This window comes from Pan troglodytes, chromosome X, assembly GCF_028858775.2.
Source record: "Pan troglodytes isolate AG18354 chromosome X, NHGRI_mPanTro3-v2.0_pri, whole genome shotgun sequence".
NCBI classification, from domain to species: Eukaryota; Metazoa; Chordata; class Mammalia; order Primates; family Hominidae; genus Pan; species Pan troglodytes.
In genome coordinates this window covers 152,484,515-152,505,456 of record NC_072421.2, presented here as the reverse complement: position 1 = coordinate 152,505,456, position 20,942 = coordinate 152,484,515, and the positions used below count along the sequence as shown (strand labels likewise).

The following is a 20,942-nucleotide window of genomic DNA, read 5'->3' as shown; positions in this document are numbered from 1 at the left end:
AGAGGGATGAAGAGTAAGGGAGTTACCATCTTTTATGCTTTACTGTGACTGTTCAGCTTCATGGTGAGACAAAGATTCTAAGGTACTCTTTTAAAACAAATTCCATCTAATGTAAGTATCTTTTTCTCTCTCATAATATGTGACTGTTACTTAAATGACCACTGTCCAGTTTTTTGCTATTTTAAAGACTTTAAAATCTAAGTACATGTACACTTTAAAACTAATTATCCAGTATTTTCCAGATTGTACCAAATTATATCTCCAGGAACAGTGAGACTGTTCACTTCCCTCACATCCTCACCTAATTGTCTCTCAATTTAATCTTTGAAAAGGTGAAAAACTGATAATCTTATCTTAATCTATACTTCTTTTAAAGATAATAATTAACATTTTTATTTTTGTAGGGGGCCATAAAAGTCTTTAATTTTTATTTACTCAATCTTTCCTTTTGTGAGTTCAGGGTTTCACATTATTCTTAGGCTATCACCTTCCTAGAGTCTGAAAAAAATTCTTATATTTTTCCTCCCGTATTTCTTTAACTTATAAAATGAGCTTTTGGGGGTGTAATTTACAGACAGTAAAATGAACCAATTTAAAGTATACAGTTCTATGAGTTTTGACAAATGTATACCCCATGTTATAATTTGGATATTTGGCCCTCCAAACCTCATGTTAAAATTTGACCCCCAATGTTGGAGGTAGGGCCTCATGTGAGGCGTTTGGGTCATGGGGGTGAGTTCTTTCTCTGTCAGTTCCCACAAGAACTGGCTGTTAAAAAGAGCCTGGTCCCTCCAACATTCTCGTTTCCTCTGTTGCCACATGATGTCTGCATACACAAGCTCCCCTTTGCCTTCTGTCACAAGTGGAAGCAGCCTGAAGCCCTCACCAAATGCAGGTGCCAGCACCATGCTTCTTGTTCAGTCTGCAAAACTGTAAAGCCAAATAAGCCTCTTTTCTTTATAAATTACCCAGCCTCAGGTATTCCTTCATAACAACACAAAATGAACTAAGACATCCCATGTAACCAGTGCTAGTCAAGATACATACCATTTCCACCACCCTCAAACAATCCCCTCCGCAGTTTCCTTTGCATCAAATGCCCCTTCACCCCTGGGCCCAGGCAGCTACCACACCATAGATTAGTTTTGCTTATTCTTGAATTTGGAACCATGGAGTATGTAGCCTTTTGTGTGATGCTTCCTTCACCTGGCATAATGTTCTTGAGACGTGTCCTTTTTGTTCATGTTTCAGTAGTTTGTTCTTTTTATTGATGAGTTGTAGTCCATTATATGGATATATCAGAGTTTATCCATTCACCCACTGATACACATTTGTGTTGTTTCTACCTTTTGGCTATTGTGAATAATGCTGCTGTAAACATTTGTGTACAAGTTTTTGTTTGAGCGGCTGTTTTCAATTCTTTGACGTATATACCTAGGAAAGGAACTGGTATGACATTTGGCAAGTATAATTGCCAACCTCTTTTCTAAAGTGGTTGTACCACAATAGTAAAAGTTTAAATATATTTGGAATTTATTTTTTGTGTAGGGTATTAGGTAGGAATCTATTTTCCCCCAAATGGAAATAAAAGAATGTTAACTCCATGAAGGTTAAAACTGTCTCTTTTGTTCAGCACTGTACCTTAGTGCCTAGAATAGCACTCAAATGTTTCCTGAATGAACAAAGAAAGAAATGAACTGTCCCAATCCTATTTAGTAAATAATTCATGCTTTTTTCATTTATTTAAAGTAATATCTTTGTTAAATATAAATTCTTATATATACATAGGCCTATCTCTGGACTCTGTTCAGTTCCACTGATCTATTTGTTTATTTTGAGCTATTATTTATACTTTTTAAATTACTATGGCTTTAGAATATGGTTACATATCATATATTACCAACTTTTAACTCTGTCATGTTTTATCCTGAGACCAAAATTATGGGACAGATAGACCAAGCCATTTCTCCCTTTTCTTTGAAAAGTAACCGCCTATAACACTCAAAAGCCTCCCCTTCTTCCTCACTGGTGACTTTGGAAGTAACTGGGGAAGAGTGCACAGAATGACCCAGAAGTCAGGGTTACTCAGACAGAAAGTGTGGCTGGGGCAATGTGTATATTAGGGACAAGTGAATTAGTATATATATTGTATTCAGCTTTTTGTTCCTTTGCCTTGTACAAAAATTACTTTTATATTTATTGACATCAAAAGATTTTCTCCCTCATGCCTTCCCTTTTATCTGTCTATCTGTGTATCCATCCATCTCTTTCAGTTCCCACCACGACAGGCTGGTAGTGTTATGCTGGAACCAATTCATGCCAGCTCACAAAAGCCAACTATTAAAATTCCAAGAAGTTTATAAGCTAGTTGATGACATGTTAGTTGCTTGAAACCAGCCATGCCAGGGGCATTACACCATGGAAACCGTCAAACACAACAAATCAGGGTCCTCCCTGCTCCTTGAGATCTGGTTGTTAAATGTGTGCCAGTATATCACTGAGTAGGTCTATCATAAAGCTCTTTCCTGTCTTTCCTCCTGTCTTACTCTAGGCTGTATTTATAGTATTCATGGATCCCCAGAGTTCACAAGAAATGTTGGGCTCAGGATCAGGAAAACCCTTGGGAAAGGAAGCCTGAAGACAACTTGTACCCATCACTTCACTCACTTAAACTAAATTTGCATCTGTCAGCTGAGTGTTTCAGGGAAATACTCAGAAAAAATGCTGAGTACTCAAGAAACAATTCTTACCTGAGCCATTATGGATCTTGGTTACTGAGTCCAGATGTGTAAGGCTAAAGAATAAAATAGTTTAGGTTAGTGGCAAAGCAGCACTGAAGGGAAAGCAAAATGGTCATGGACTATACCAACCATAAACTGCATCACACCGTTGTCAACTGTATTAGATGAATATGTAGTATTTAAATCCCCAATATCAACTTCTTGATGATTTGGGGGATGTGATTTTATTCAAAGATAATTCAAAGTGATAATTTTGAAATTGCTGTCTCTCACCAAAGCTCTGACTTAGTACAAATTTATTGGGCAAGACCTAGTGCTTGGCAACAGGATTAAGATGTTGTGGATTATCCTCTTTTCTCAACCAAAAAAGAAAGCATCCTTGCCCTTGAAAGATCCAAAGTAGCAGGAGAAAAACAAATGTTGAAGAAATTATCATACAACGTGAGAAACATTATGATTGGAGACTGCTAGAAAGCTTCCCAGAGAGGCAAAAAGAAAGGGGCCTCAAGAGTTGAGCTGCTAAAGATAAAAGGACAGAAGAAGAAAAGAGAGACTAGGTCCTGAGAAGTAGAGAAGAGGAGTGAAGAGGGTCTCTACCTGTGGATCCTCCTATACGCATCCTGCTCCTCCTGGCACAGGATCTTGGGCAGCTCTACTGCTGATTCAAGGCACACTTTCCCGATAGTGACATGAGGTACAATATGGATTGGGATTTCGATTCTCTCATACCTGTGAGGCAATCAGTTCAGGTCAGTTTTTAAACCCTGAGTTGTTATAATCAGAAGTTCTCTACAGTTTTAATTGAAAGTTTGGGATATGGCATACTTTAAAGATTAAGCATTGCTGTAATTCATTTAGTGATGTTAACTTCAAAGTGGATAGAGTTCAAACTGGGTTCGTCTGGAGAGCAAACTAAAAGCCCGTCTGCAGAGCCAGTATTCCCTAGTTCCATAGAGAATCTGAGGCCACTTCTGTAAATTTAAGAGAAGCCTTGAGAGCTCAAGGTCCTTACGTCTGCTCCCCAGTCAGGGGAAATAGCTAATTAATACTGTTTTCAGTCAAGAAGTTGCCAGTGAGGTTGAACAAAGTAATCCCAAAAGTCTGGAGTAGAGGAACTACAGACTCTTCAATGACTCCATCACATTCATTATGTAGGTGGGATTACTCACTTGTTCTAACTCAGTGTTTACCAGTGGCCCTCACTTCCCATTTTCTCCCCTGGGGGGAAATAGGTAAGAAATTCACAAATATTCACATGTTCATGCTAGAGTGGGAGAAACAGAAATGTTTCTTACTAAGGCCCAACCAATCTACCTCTACCCACTTCTCACCCCAAATACACCTAAACTCTACCTACCAGCAGGTTCAGTGGAGAATTCAGGTTGAAGGCCCCTGGCACTGTGAGGCCCCACTGGCACATGGTGGTAAGGCAGCTTAAGATCTAGCTTCCCCATCCCAGCAGAACATGTCTAGTCCCCATACCACAGCCTAGATGGAACACAAATGGTGGGGCATTACAAGCCCTCCCCTCCCCACACCCAAGTAGTCAGGGTGTGCTTCCATCTAAAATCATATATTTTCAGTCTGAAGAACTTTTAATATTTCTTGTAGTGAATTCTCCAGATTAATTCTGCCTGCTTTTTTCCATAAAAATGTCTGGTTTGTCTTAATATAAAATTCTGGGGTTGATAGCTTTTTTCTTCATGCACATTAAAGATGTCACCCCATCATCTTCCAGCCTCCCAGGGTTCTGATGAGAAGTCAGCCATCATTCTTATCATTGTATTTCTCCACTATTTGTAATATATCTTTTATTCCTTTAGCTGCTATAATGTGCCTATTTTAGTTGGCTTATATTCATATTGCTTGTGATTGGCTGAGATTCATGCATCTATGGGTATGAATCAGTTTTTAGAGAATTCTTAGCCATTATCTCTTTAGGCATTCTTTGTCTACTTCTGGTGCTCCAATTACATGTAAATTAAAATGGTTCACACTGCCTCACAGTTCTGTCACACGCCATTCTGCTATTTCATTCTCTTTTTTTTTTTTAACTCTTTGCTTCATTTAGGGTATATTTTATCAACCTGTCTTTGTCACTGATCCCTTCTGCTATACCTGAGTCTGCTGCTAGTCCCTCTGGTGATTTCTTAATTTTAGGTATTTTCCACTTTTACAATGTCCATTTGGGTTTTTTTTTTTTAATTGTGGTTAAAAAAATAAAATTTACTATCAACCATTTTAAGTGTACAGTTCAGTAATGTAAGTATATTAACATTGTTATGAAACAGATCTTCAAAACATTCTCATCTTGCAGAACTGAAACTCCATACCCATTAAACAACTCCCCTTTCTCCCTTCTCCCGGCCCCTGGTGACCACCATTCTACTTTGTATATCTATGATCATTAGATACCTTATATAAATAGAAAAATGCTGCATCTGTCCTTTTGTGAATAGCTTATTTCACTTAGCATAATATTCTCAGGGTTCTTTCATGCTGTAGGTTGTAACAGGTTTTCCTTTATTTTTAAGGTTGTATAGTATTCCATTATATGTTACATTGCATTTTGTTGGTCCATTCATCCATCAATGGACATGTGGGATGCTTTTACTTCTAGACTATTGTGAATAATGCTGTGAACATAGGTATGTAAATACCTATTTGAGATCTTGCTTTTAATTCTTTTGGATATACACCCAAGAAGTGAGACTGGTAGATCATATAGTAGATCTATTTTTAGGTTTTTAAAGAAACTACAGGCTTATTGCACCACTCTACAATCTCAACAATAATGTACAAGGGTTCCAACTCCTCCATATTCCCACCAACACTTGTTATTTTCTGATTTTGTTAGATAGTAGCTGTCATAATGGGTGTGAGGTGGTATCTCATTGTGGTTTTGATTTGCATTTCTCTGACAATTAGTGATATTGAACACTCTTTCATATGCTTGTTGACCAAGAGAAATATCACTTTAAGTCCTTTGCCCATTTTAAAATCAGATTTTTTTGTTATTGAGTGTAGGAGTTCTTTATATATTCTGGATATTGACCCCTTATTAAATATATGATTTGCAAATATTTTCTCCTATTCCATAGGTTGCCTTTTCACTCAGTTCATTGCTTCCTTTCATGCACATAAGTTTTAAAGCTTGATGTAGTCTCATTTGTCTATTTTGCTTTTGTTAGCTGTGCTTTTGGTGTCATATTCAAGAAATTATTGTCAAATCCAATGTCATGAAGCTTTTTCCCTATGTTTTCTGCTAGTTTTGTAGTTCGGGGTCTTATATTTTGGTCTTTAATTCATTTAAGTTTTATATACGGTGTAAGATAAGGGTCCAGCTTCTTTCTTTTGCATGTGAATATTCAGTTTTTCCAGGATCATTTATTAAAGAGACTGTCTTTTTCCCATTTAGTGGTGTTGGTATCCTTGTTGAAGTTTGCTTGACCATATGCAAGGGTTTAAATCTGGGCTCACCATTCTGTTTCATTGATACCACACTGTTTTGATTACTGTAGCTTTGTAGTTACTTTTGAAACCAGGCAGTGTGAATTGCCCAAATTTGTTCTTTTTCGAACTTGTTTTGGCTATTCAAGGTCCCCTGAGATTCCGTATCAACTTTTGGATAGATTCTTCTATTTTTAAAATGGCCAGCCTGGGTGACAGAGCGAGACTCCATCAAAAAAAAAAAAAAAAAAAAAAAAGCAAGCAAGCCATTGGGATGTTTACAGTGATTGCATTAAATCTACAGATCACTTTGAGTAGTATGATATCTTAACAATATTAATTTATCCAATCCATGAACATGAGATGTCTTTCCATTTATTTGTGTCTGTAACTTCTTCCAGCAACATTTTGTAGTTTTGAATATATAAGTCTTTCACCTCCTTGGTTAAGTTTATGCCTAATTATTTTATTCTTTTTGATATTATTGTAAATGAGATTTTCTAAATTTCCTTTTCTGATTATTCATTGTTAGTATATGGAAATAAAATAGATTTTGGTTTGTTGATTTTTGTATCCTGCAACTTTCTTTTTGCTTATTAGTTCTAACAGTTTTGTGAGGTTTCCACATATATTTCATGTGTGAACAGAGAGATAAACTTACATCTTCCTTTCCAATGTGGATGCCTTTTATTTCTTGTTCTTGCTTAATTGTTTTGGCTAGGAATTCCAGTCCTGTGTTGAATGCTTATTTTTAAATTGAAGTGTATGTCCTTTTATTTTTGAGTTGTAAGAATTCTTTACCTATTCTGGATGCTATACCATTATCAAATATGTAGTCCTCTCTTATCCTTGGTTTTACTTTCCATGGTTTCAGTTACCTGTGGTCAACCACGGTCCAAAAATATTAGATGAAAAATTCTAGAAATAAACAATTCATAAGCTTTAAGTTGCAGACCTTTCTGAGTAGCATGATGAAATCTTACGCCATCCTGCTCTAACCTGCCCAGGATATGAATCAACCCTTTGTCCATCTGATCCATACTGTATATGATACCTGCCCATTAGTCACTTGGTAACCATCAGATTGACTGTCACGGTATTGCAGTTCTAATGTTCAAATAATCCTTATTTTACTTAATAATGGCCCCAGAACATAGGAGCAGCAATGTTGGCAGTTCTGCTATGCCAAAGAGAAGCCCTAAAGTGGTTCATTTAAGTGAAATGATGAAAAGTATCCAACTTAATTTTAAAAAACGAGAACATATCATATGCTAATGCTGCTAAGGCCTATAGTAAGAACAAATCTTCTATCTTTGAAATTGTGAACAATATATTGTTATAATTGTTCTATTTTACTATTGTTGTTGTTAATCTCATACTGTGCCTAATTTATAAACTAAACTTTATCACAGGTGTGTATGTATAAGAAAACATGGTGTAATAGGGGTCAGTACTATCTGTGGTTTCAGGCCTCCACTGGGGTTCTTGGAACATATTCCCCAAAGATAAGGGGAGACTGCTTTTTGTAATTTGCCACTATTTTTTCTGATTCTGTAGGTTATTTTCACCTTCTTGATAATGTGCTGTGATGCACAAAAGTTTTTAATTTTTATCAAATCCAATTTATCTGTTTTTTTTCCTTTCTCCCTTGTGCATTTGATGTCATATTTAAGAAATTAGTGCCAAATTGAAGGTCATGAAGATGTACCCCTATGTTTTCTTCTAAAGTTGTATTGTTTTAGCTCTTCTATTTAGATCTTTGATCCATTTTAATTTTTGTATATTGGGTGAAGATAGTGGTCCAGCATTATTCTTTTTGCATGTGGATATCCAGCTGTCCCAGCACCATTTGTTGAATTGCCTCTTCTTTCCCTGTTGAATTATCATGGCACAGTTGTTGAAGATCAATTGACCAGAAATGTACAGGTTGACTTATGGACTCACAATTCTATTCCACTGATTTATATATCTATCCTTTGCTACCTTTTGTGGTTTTTCTACAGTTCTCTGAAACTCTGTCCCTTTTTTCCCAGTCTTTTCTGTCTGTTATCCAGCTTGGATAGTTCTATTGATCTATCTTCAAGTTTACTGACTCTTTCCTCTGGCATTTCCACTGCATTCTCACTTTTAATCTAGAGTTTAAAATTTTTGGTTGTTATATTTTTCAGTTGTAAAATTTACATTTGCTTCTTTTTATCTTCTATTTCTTATATGATACTTTCTTTTTAAATATTTGTTGCAACATTTTTGTGACTGATAGCTTGAGCATTTTCATAATGGCAGCTTTTAAAGTCTTGTCAGATATTTCCAACATAAGTGTCATCTTGCCTTTTGTATCTGTTGATTATCTTCTCCCATACAAGATGAGATTTCTGTGGTTCTTAATATGTTAAATAACTTTGGTTTATGTCCTGGTTATTTTGGATATTAAGTTATGAGACTTTGGATCTTGTTTATATCCCCACTTCTGTGGTATTTTGAGTTTTGGGGCCCTTCTCCAATCTGCCTGTTATTTACATTCCAGAGTTCACAAATAGCTAGGCTTGGCATTCTTTCCAGAGTATATAGTTGAGTTCAGTGAGATATAGGGGCAGCATGTGTTGATTTCATCTATGTGTGAAATCATCCAATGCTTTGAAATTTAATAAAATATTTCTAAATAACACCTACATCAAAGTAAATCACAAGGGTAATAATATCACAAGGGAAATACTTTGAACTGAAGGATAGTAAATAAAAATTATGGATGTACCCAAAGCAGTGCTTAAAGACTGATATCATTAATAAACCCCCACCAAGACTGATCAAGGTAAAAACAGAGAACACAAAAATTACTAATGTAAGGAATGAAAAAAGAGAAATCACTTCGGATCCTACAAACTTTAAAAGAATAGTAAGAAGATATTGTGAACAATGTAAACTAAAGTTCTAGGATAAATTCCTAGAAAAGCACAACTTGCCAAAACTAAAACGATACAGAAAATCAGAATAATCCTACATATTTTAAAGAAACTGAACCTATAATTTAAAACTTTACACAAAGAAAACTCCACACTGACATTGCTAATCTGTTACATTCTATCAAACATTTAAAGAAAAAACCCAAACTTACACAAACCATTTCAGAAAATCGAGATATGGGAACATTTTCTACTTTGTACTATGCAGCCAGCAAAACCATGATATCAAAATCTAGCAAAGGTGCTTAAACAAAAGAAAATTATGGATCAATCTTATTTATGAAAAAGATATATAATTCCTAAAAAGATTAGCCTAGTGAATACACTAAAGAGATAATATACAGTGACTAAGGAATGCAAAGCTGGGTTAAGATTCAGAAATCAGTCCATGCGACTTACCACATTAAGGCAAATAATCATATGATTATCTTAATAAATGCAGAAGGAGCATTTGATAAAATTCAACATTCAATCATAAAAAAGAGGCTTAGAATACTAGAAATACAAGGGAACTTCCTTAATATGATAGAGGCTAACTACAGAAAAGCTAAATTAAACACTAGAGATAATTGGGAAATTTTAAAGCATTCTCTTTTACATTTTATTCATAAATTTTACTGGAAGACTGAGACAGTATAATAAGGCATGAAAGAGAAATAAAAAGGTGTAAAGATTGGAAAGGGTGAAATTAAATTGCCCTTGTTTATGGAAGACATGACTGTTTACATAGAAAATCCCAAGGAAATAAAATCTGCAGATAAATCATTAGGATTAATAAGTACATTTATATCCATAAGGCTGCTGGATATAAAGCCAACATACATATATCAATTTGCTATGTAAATAACCGGTACCAACTGGAAAATTATGAAAAGATACCAATTACAATAACATAAAACACCAAATTCCCAAGAATAATTTAAATGAAAGATGTGTACAATCTTTTCAGATGTTTCACAGAAAAATACAAAAGATAGAGAAATTAAAATCTAAATAAATGGAGGGATACATCAAATTGATGAATGGATTCAATTCTATCCCAGTCAAATCTCAGCTGACATGTTTCAGCAAGTTTTCTTGTGGAAATCAACAAACCGATTTTAAAATTTATATGGGGCTACAAAGGGCGAAGAATAGCCAAGACAGTCTTGAAGAATAACAACAAAGGGGAGAACTAATGTTACCACATATCATCAAGACTTATTATAAAGCTACAGCAACTAAGTATGTTACTGACACAAGGATAGACACATAGACAAAACAGAATTCGCCTAGAGTCCAAAAACATAATCATATATATAGGGACGATTGATTTAAGGCAAAGTGGCAAGGCAGCAATAAATGGTGCCAGGTCAATTGGATACACACGTGGGAAAAAGGGAACGTCAACTCACATCCCACATCATATCCTAAAGTTAACACTAAGTAGATTGTAGATTTAAGCATGAATGGTGAAATAATAAAGCATCTCTTTCAGATAGGGAAAGATGTCTTAAATAGTGTAGGACACTAAAAAGCACTAGATCGAAAAGATAAAAAGATAATTTGGACTATTATATTAAATAAACAACTTAGGCTCATCAAATGATACCATTAAGATAGTGAAAACCAGGTCAGGGTGAGAGAGTAGATACTTGGAATAGGTATAGCTGACAGCTTATATCCAGAACATACTGGAATTCTTTTGAAGTACTAAGAAAGTTAAAGAAAAATGAATATGACTTATACGTGAGGGGATATCCAAAAAGCCTATAAACATTTGAAAAGGTGTTCAACCTAATTAGTCACTGGGGAAATCCAAATTAAAACCACAATAAGATACTACTGCACACTCACCAGAACTGCAAAAAATGAAAAAGTCAGAAAATACTAATTGTCAGTGAAGCTGTTAAGCTGTGAAAACCTTCATACACTGTTGGCAAGGATGTGAATTTGTAGGATAGCTTGGAAACTATTCTACTAAAGTGATAACCCAGCAATTCCACTTCTGTGTACATACTGAAAAGATATGCATTCACATGGGCAACAAGAGGCTTGTGTAAGGATTATTTTCATAGCAGCTTTATTCATAAGAGCCCCAAATTGGAAACAACCCAAATGCCTAACAATAGAACATATAAGTAAATTGTGGTAAATTCCAACAATGAAATATTACACAGCAATAAAAAAGAACTACCATAACAGAGTGAAAGAAGCCATACACAAAGTTGTACTTACCGTATTTTCCCATTTATATAAAATTCAAAAACAGACAAAATTAATCTGTGTTGTTAGAGATTAGGATAATGGTTACCTTTGGGAAAAAAACAAGGGTATAACAATTGAGAGGAGTCACAAAGGAGGCTTCTGGAGGGCTGGTAAGGTTCTATTTCTTGATATGTAGTACAGTTTCACAGGCGTTCACTTTGTAAAAATTCATGGAGCTGACTGATCTGGGTTGTGGTTGCATAGGTGTTTTCATTTTGTGAAAATTGATTGAGCTGGACACTTGTTAATTTGTGTACTTTTCTGTATGTTACACTTCAATTGAAAAGCTAAGACCAACCAACCAAACTAAGTTTATGACAAAGAAGCTCTAGAGTATGCTAGAGCTCACAGGTCAGAATGTATGCATTAAAATAGTAGTTTTGAAATCTACAGCTGAAGGGACACTAAACAAATATTTACTGAACACCATGGGAACAGTAATAAAAAAGCATACCTTCTTTCAAGGATCTTACAATGTTAGTGGAAAAACAAAATATTAAAATATAATGTTATAAGTATTACAAAAAGGAAGTATATGATTTTATTAAGTTTCCAGGAGGAATGCTTAACTGGGATGGTATCGGGGGTTGAGAATTATCAGAGAAGGATTCCTAAATTTGATCTTCATCTTCAAAAATGACTAGACATTGGCCAGGTGGTATAAGGAAAAAGGAAACTGTAGGCAGAGTGAGCATATGACAGAGAGAGAACATGGCTGGAGAAATAAGCAAACCATGAAGGGCTGCAGGTTTGGGGCTTTATTCTGAGGGCATTAGGGAGCAGGATCATTTTAGAATAGCTACACCATGATACCAAATTGAAAGGAAGTAAAATGGGTGAGTGCTAAAATTAAAGAACTTTTAAAAAAATAAATAAATAAAAATACTACTTAGCATCTATGGGATATATTTAAAGCAAAGATCAGTGGAAAATTCACAGCCTTAAGCATTTATATCAATAATAATGAAAGACAAAAAATATACTCATTAAATTCCAAACTCCAAATGCTAAGACAAGCACAACAAAATGACCAAAATGAAACATAAGGAAGGAAATAATAAACATAAAAGAAAAAGTAGTAAGGTTGGGAATAGAAAAAAATAACTAAATAAAAATCAGTGTTTCAAGGAAAAATAACAAAATTGACACACCACTGGCTAACATAACCAAGGGAAAAAAGAAATAGCACAAATATACAAAATATGAAATGACAAGGGGGAGATAACTATTAAAATACAAGAGATTTAAAATATGACAGACTATCTGGCAGAGAGATCTCTGTGTAAATAAATTTGCAAACCATAAAAAATGAATAATTTCTTCGGAAACTGTACCAAAATTGACCCCATTACAGAAAGAAAGCATAAACAGATAAATTCCCAGAGGAGAAACACAAAAAGGCCTAGTTGATTTCATAGAGGAATTGTCAAAGAACTGATTGTCTCACTGCTACATATATTTCTGTCACAGCCTAGACAGTGAAAGAAAACTCCAAACAATTCTTCTGAAGCAAGTGTAATATATATACCTAAACCTGATAAAGACAGTACAAAAAAAGAATATTTCTGATAGCACTTATGATTTTTCCTGAATACAGAATCTTTCTTAATGAAGAAATGCTACAGGAATTTCCATAAGGATCAGAAACAAAACAAGATCATCTACTATTTCCACTACTATTTAATGTTCTAAAGAAGATATTAGGCAATGCAGTTATATTTAAGGAATCAATTAGAGGTTTAGGAATTGGGAAATAAGTAAAACTATTTGCAGATGGAGTGTGATACTTATCTGGAAAGCTCTAGAGAAATAAAGGTATAATTAACTCAAAAGAATTCAGGAAGATAAAAATTTACATACAGAAATAGTAGCCTTCAAATATACAAGCAAAAAACAGAGGATGTAATAGAAAAAAAAACATTAACAAAGCAAAAAAGAAGTTAAATGCTTAAGAATAAATTTCAGTATGACATATACAAAACCTATATGAGAAAAACAACACTCCCGAAAGACACAAAAGTAGACTACAGCAAATGGAAAGACAGCCAGTGCTCTTGGATAGGATGATGCAACATCACAGATTAATTTATAAATTTAACACAATCTCAATAGAAATATCGAAAAGTTTTTATCTGGAGCTAGACAAGTTGATAGTAAGGTTCACATGAAAAACCAAACATGTAAGAATAGTCAGGGTCTTGGATGGGCGTGGTGGCTCAAGCCTGGGCTCACACCTGTAATCCCAGCACTTTGGGAGGTTGGGAGTTCGAGACCAGCTTGGGCAACATGGTGAAACCCTGTCTCCACTAAAAATACAAAAATTAGCCAGGTGTGATGGCACGTGCCTGTAATCCCTGCTACTCGGGAGTCTGAGACAGGAGAACAGCTTGATCCCGGGAGGCAGAGGCTGCTGTGAGCCAAGATCGCACCACTGCACTCCAGCCTGGACGACTGGGCGAGACTCCGTCTCAAAACAAAGCAAAACAAAAAGAATAGTCAGGGAAACACTGAGAAAAGAAAAGCTACAATGGAGACTAGCCCTACGGATAATAAAACATACAATAAAGCCACCATAATTTATGTGATGGTAACTAAATGGACGGACAGAATAAAAAGAAATAGATCCAAGTGAATAGGGAGCTTTCATATATGGTAAAAGGTGGCATGTAAAATTGCTGACATGAAGATAAGCTTTTTTTTAATTATTATTTTCCCTCACTCTGTCGCCCAGGCTGGAGGGCAGTGGCACAATCTCGGCTCACTGCAACCTCCGCCTCCCGGGTTCAAGCAATTCTCCTGCCTCAGCCTCCCGAGTAGCTGGGATTACAGGCATGCGCCACCACACCCAGCTAATTTTTGTATTTTTAGTAGAGATGGTGTTTCACCATGTTGGGCAGGCTGTTCTCGAACTCCTGACCTCAAGTGATCCACGCGCCTCGGCCTCCCAAAGTGCTGGGATTACAGACATGAGCCACTGTGCCCACCTAACACAAACTTTTTAAACAATGGTTTTGTAACAGGTAGATTGCCATTTAGAAAGAGATAAAATTAGATTCATATCTTAGTCTATACAAAATTAACTCTATATAGTTCTGACTTTTGACTTTTTGAACCATGTTGATGTTTCATATACTCTAAAAGGGAAAAAAGTATGGGTTAAAAAAAAATCCTAAAATGGAAAACAAGCAAACAAGAAAAACCTGTCTTTCAAATAAATCATATAACCACACTGAAGTGGTCAGGGGGAAAACAGACTGAACCCAGCTAACTATTTTGAGTATACACTCTTAGGCATATGTCCAAACTCATCAAAATGTGTACATTAAATATGTGCAATTCTGCATGTTAATTATACCTCAATAAAGCTTAATAAAAAGAACTGTGAACAAATTTTGATCTCTAGTTAGTAGGTTTGTCTTTCACGATGATATAGATTAGCAATTCTGAAACTACTTTCTGTATATTCTAGGGCTGAGTAACAAGTAAACATATTGTGGCTAGCAGAAGCAAGGCATCTCTCTTTTGAAGGAAAAAGTTGCAAATATGAAAAAGGAGAATGCTAGGATGAACCTTAAAGTATGGAAATAGAATTGGAGTTATCAGGTTGAACTCAGAGGTAAACTGGAGAAAGTTTCCCAGCTGAAGCACAAGGAGAACCCCCAGGTAGGGCTTGGCAGATGCCGAGTTGAGAAAATGGAGCTGAGACTCTGGGAAGGCCAAGATAGTTTGTGTTTGCAAAGTAAAGTACCGTAGAGGAAAGAGCTGCATAGGAAGAGAACACCTGGAGGGTCTGGACATGTGTGTGAGCAAACTACCCAGTCAGAGAAACAACAACCTAAAGGGATTAAAGCATCTATTTTCAACAGTCCGAATGGAAAATCTCATAATATTGGAAGCATCAGAGTATTAAAAAGGGTCTTGCCTCAGTAGTGGGGAAAAAATGAACCTTATATTAAACACTGCTTTGTTTCTGCCTAACAAAGCTTAAAAGCAAGATCCAAAGGGATAGGAATGTTTCCTAATAACTTTAGCAGTATCTTGAAACAAAACTCAAGAATATTTTTAGGAACACAAATATATCTAGTACCCAATAAGGTAAAATTCACAATGTCTGCATCCAATCAAAAATTATCAGGCATGAAAAGCAGCAGAAGAGTCCAACCTATAAGGAGAGGAAATGAATTGGAATTGGCCCAGAATGATGCTGATTTAGTGACAAAATTGGAGGACAAAAACATTAAAATGAATATTATAACTATTTTGTATGTTCAAGAAGCTAGAAGATTAAACATGTTAAGTATAGAAAAGAAAAAATTTAAAAGATCCAAATGAGACTTTTAGACATGAATATTACAATGCCTGAGATAAAAAGTACAGTAGAGTATTGGCACATGCCTGTAGTCCCAGCTGCTTGGGAGGCTGAGGCAGGAGGACCACTTGAGCCCAGAAGTTGATGGCTGCAGTGAGCTGAGATCATGCCACTGCACTCCAGCCTAGGTGACAGAGCGTGACCCTGTCTCTAAAAAAATAAATAAATAAAAATTAAAACATACAGTGGACAGGATTAATGGTAAATTTAACATTGCAGAAAGAAAGATGAGTAAACTAGAAGACAGCAATAGAAACTATACAGAACAAATCACAGATAGAAAAAAAAAAAGACTGAAAAACAATGAACAGAGCATCAGTGAACTGTGAGGTAACATTAAGTGGCCAAATATATGGTTAGTTGAAATACCTAAAGGAGAGGAGAAAGTGGACATAAAAAACTAGTGGAAATAATGTCTGAAGTTTTTCTAAATTTGATGAAAAAAAATACATAAATCCACAGATCCAAGCAGCTCAATGAAACCCAAGCACAGGAAACAATTACACCATGATACACTTATACTCAAATGGTTTAAAGCCAGTGATAAAAACAAAATCTTAAAAGAAGCCTTAAAAAAGGACACATTAAGTAGAGTAGACAAAGGTAAAAATGTCAGCCGCTTTCTTGTTGAATAGCGGAGAAATATCTTTATAGTTCTGAATGTAAAAAAGGCAACCTAGAGTTCTTTACCCATCGAAAATATCTTTCAAAAAATGAAGGCAAAGACTTTTTTCAGATATATCAAAGTCAAAAGAATATAGCACCGGCAGAGCTACACTACAAGACACATTAAAGGATGTTCTTCAAGAAGAGAGAAAATGATACCAGATGTAAACAAAGAAACTAAGAGCACTAGAAATGACTAACCATATGGTTAAATACAAAGACTTTTCTTATTTAAATTTCTTGAAAAGATAATAAACTGTTTAAATAAAACTTATACATACAAGTAAAATGTATGACCACAATGGCACAAAGGCCAGGAGGCGAGAAATGAAAGTATGATGTTGCAAGATTCTTATACTACGTATGAACTAGTAAAATATCACTCGAAGACAGACTGTGATACGTAAAAGATGTATACTATAAACTAGTGGTTTTCAACCAGGGGTAATTTTTCCCTGCAGAAAACATTTGGCTGTGTCTGGAGATGTTTCTGATGATGACAACTGAAGAAGTGCTATTGGCATTTAGTAGGTGGAGGTCAGGGATGCTGCTAAACATTTGACAATGCACAAAATGTCACCCCCCCACCACACACACACACACACACGCGCACACACACACACACACACACACACAAACTATGTGACCCAAAATGTCAATAGTGCCAATGTTGACAGACCCTGTGAAAAACCCTAAAGCAACCACTGAAATAACAAAAGACTACAGCTAATTAGTCTATGAAGGAGATAACCATTTGACAAAATACAACATCTGTTTTTGTTGAAAACATTTTCTTATCAATCCAGGAATTGAAGAAACTTCCTCAAACTGATTAAAGGAATCTATGAAAAATCTTCAGGTAACATCATATTAAATGGTGAAAGAGTAAATGATTTCTCCAAAGATTAGGAACAAAGTTACCATGACCGCTCTTACCAGCTGTATTCAACAGCTTATTAGAGGTTCTAACAATGCAATAAGGCAAAAAAATAAATAAATAAACAGAAGGCATCCACATTGGAAAGAAACAAGTGAAACTGCCTTTAATCACAGATGACATAATCGCCTGTAGATAATCCAATGGACCCTTCAAAAAAGCTATTAAAAGTAATTGAATTTAGCAAGGTTGTAGGATATAAACTCCATATACAAAAATGAATTGTACTTTTATATAGTAGCAATGAATAGGAAATTGAAATTAATACAATCACATTTACAATAATATAAATACATGAAACGTATAGGGATAAATATGACAAAAGATATGGAAGACCTGTATATTGAAAACCACAAACCATTACTGAGATAATTAAAGACCTAAATAAATGGAGAGCTATACCATGTCCATACTTTGGAAGACTACCGTATGTTCAGCCAGTGTGATCCTAGGTATTTCCCCAAGGAAAGGAAAGGCATATATCCACACCAAGACTTATATACAAATGTTCTAAGCAGCTTTATTTGTAATAGACAAAAACTATAAATAACTCAAATATCCATCAACAGGTGAATGGATAAACATATTGTGGTAATATTTATACAATTTAATATTATTCTGTAATAAAAAGGACAGACTATTGATACATGCTGTGACATGGCTGAATCTCAGAATAATTATGATGTATGAAAAGAGACAGACAAAAAAGTACATACTCTATGATTCCATACACAAAAAAATCTAGAAAATGAAGACCAATCTGTACTAATAGTAGATCAGGGTTTTCTGTGGTTAGAGAAGTGATAGGGCATGATGGAAGAAAAGAATTACAAAGAACCAAGGCTCCTTGGAGAAATAATGAATCCAGGCTGGGTAGAGGAAAGAATGAGACAAACCTGGAACATCTACTTGTGCTAGAAAATCAAAGAAAGATGGGAGTAGGTCAAAATAACACAGGAAAAGCTTCCACTAGCCAATTCTGAAACACTGGGTGCCTCAAAATAACTAATGATAGTAATGGATTAAAACTCATTGAATAAAATAAGGATCCAGGTGTTCACATTAATATAAATAAATAAATGAACAAATAATCAAACTGGCAGAAGAGAAAACTCTTTCTTAGAGAAGAATACCAACTAGTAAATGTTGAAGGAATGATGGAATTAGAACATTGCCATGTGACAAACATCTTAGTAATAAGTAATTTACGAAATACTAATTGATGAATGCTAAAACTCCCCACAAGATACAGTCATCCCTTCGTATCTGTTGGGGATTGGTTCCAGGACCTCCCGCAGACACTGAAATCCATAGATGTTCAAGTCCCTGATATAAACGGGTGCAGTATTTGCATATAACCTCATCCTCCTGTATACTTTAAATTCCCTCTAGATGACTTATCATCTCTAGATTATTTATAATACCTCATACAGGCTGGGTGCACTGGTGCATGCCTGTAGTCCCAGTACTTTGGGAGGCTGAGATGGGCAGATCGCTTGAGCCCGGGAGTTTGAGACCAGCCTGGGCAACATGGCGAAACCCCACCTCTATAAAAAATACAAAAAAGAAAATAGCCAAGCCTGGTGGCACATGCCTGTAGTCCCAGCTACTTGGGAGGGTGACGAGGGAGGATCCCTTGAGCCTTGGAGGTCAAGGCTGCTGTGAGCCGTGGTCACACCACTGCATTCCAGCCTGGGTGACAAGGCAAGGCCCTGTCTCAAAAAAAAAAAAAAAATTATTATACTGTATTGTGTAAGGAATAATGACTAGAAAAAAGTCTGTACATGTTCACCCTGTATGCAGTTTTTTTCCAAATATTTTTGATCCAGGGTTGGTTGAATCAATGGAAACAGAATCCATGAATGTGGAGGGCCAACTGTTTATTAATATCAAAGGGAATAATTAACTTTACAGTGGAAAAACATATCAGGCACTACCTGAAGCACATGGTCAAAGTTAAAATCACCAGTAATGGAACAAATTGACATGTGCCTCCTGATACAAATCACCAAAAGAACCAACATAACTTCAGTGGCATTATTGCGAAAAGTGCATAATCTACATCTAATCATGATAAAACATGAACAAATCCAAAATGAAGGACATTTTCCAAAATAACTGCCCTTTAGTAGTCTTCAAAAATGTTTAGGTCACAAAAGACATAAGAACTGTTTCAAGCCAAAGGAAACTAAACAGCCAAGACAATTACGTGCAATGTGTGAACTTGGACTGCATCCAGGACCAGACTAAAGGTTTTTTCTTCTGTTATATGGATGTAATTAGAAAAATTGGTGATGACATTTGAATACTATCTATGGATTAGATAATAATGCTGTAAGGATTTTAATTTCCTGATACGGATAATGATATTCTGGTTATGTAAGAGAATGTCGTCGTTCTTTCAGAAATGCCTACTGAAGAGGTATCATGTGTGCAACTTACTGTCAAATGGTACAGGAAAAATATCCATACAATAAAGAAAAAAAATGACAATAGAAATGTGACAAAATACCAACATTTGGGGAATCTGGGTGAGGGGTATACAGGAATCCTTAATACTATTCTTACAACTTTACTGTAAATCTAATATTATTTCAAAACAGAATATTAAAAAACATCGAGTAATAACCTTAAAAATTGATTTAGTAAGGACAATTCCTAAAACAGAAAAATCAGACACCAGAAAACTCAATGAGTGCAAGTGACAGGAAGGGGAAAAAATTAAAAGCATAGCAAACAGAAGGCAAAACATAATGGCAGAAATACTGCCACATATGTCAGCAATGGTAATAAAATGAATGTATGACATTCACCTATTAAGAGACGAATGTCCTGATTGCTTAAAACCAAAAAACTCAAGATCTTGCTATATTTTATAAGAGGCATACCTAAAACAAAATAACTGAGGAAGGTCAAAAATAAAAGAGTGGAAAAAGTTATAACAGGCAAACAAATGCTAACAAGAACTATAATACATAACGAGCAGTGGCAGAGATTGCTGGCTGCCTATTCCAAATGCGCATTCTCACTTTCCTCCTTGATAACAGAATGTCCATTTTTAGCAAAGACAGAGCTACTTGAAGTAAAAGACTAGATTTCCCAGTCTCCTTGGCAGCTTAGGTATGGCCACTTGACTGAGTTCTGCCAGTGAGATGGAAGTGGAATTGTTTTCTGGGACTTCTGGGAAGGTCGCTTATTGGAAATCAGTTGAGCTGGGGGACAGGCCCCTTTTTGCCCTCCTACCTTTCCTCTTCCTTCTGGCCCTCAATGGAGATGTGCTGGCTGGAGCTCCAGAAGTCTCGTGGACCATGAAGGGACCTTAGGATGGAAACCACACACCAAGATGGTGAAGCAAAATAGAGGAGTCTGGGTCCCTGATGACACTGCAGAGCCCTGAGACCTGATATCCATCTCCAGACTTCTTTTACCACAAAAAAAATAACATTTCTAATTTTATTTCTTATTTAAATTTTTTTTTCTAATATATGCTGCTGAACCTAATCCTGACGGGAACAATAATATTATTTAGAGAGAAAGAATTCAAGGCATAAATAAAAAATAAATTGGACAAA

General features: G+C 35.6%; 2 protein-coding genes across 14 annotated transcripts in view; one reads left to right on the top strand and one right to left on the bottom strand.

Annotated features, from left to right (window-relative positions):
• Positions 1 to 20,942, top strand: part of MTCP1 (mature T cell proliferation 1) — a 76,943-nt gene that overhangs the window by 28,312 nt on the left and 27,689 nt on the right. The gene's annotated exons all lie outside the window — the stretch shown is intronic.
• BRCC3 (BRCA1/BRCA2-containing complex subunit 3) overlaps positions 1 to 20,942 on the bottom strand; it is a 42,492-nt gene that overhangs the window by 3,594 nt on the left and 17,956 nt on the right. For 7 of the 13 annotated variants that reach the window (XM_016944632.4, XM_009439876.5, XM_016944629.4 and 4 more), the window contains 3 exons: positions 20,614 to 20,688; positions 3,339 to 3,470; positions 2,751 to 2,794 (listed from right to left, as the gene is read on the bottom strand). In XM_016944632.4, coding sequence (XP_016800121.1) covers positions 2,751 to 2,794; positions 3,339 to 3,470; positions 20,614 to 20,688 — 251 coding nt within the window. The remainder of the gene's footprint in view (positions 1 to 2,750; positions 2,795 to 3,338; positions 3,471 to 20,613; positions 20,689 to 20,942) is intronic. The other 6 variants (XM_521347.8, XM_009439879.4, XM_054676353.2 and 3 more) reach the window with 2 other exon arrangements.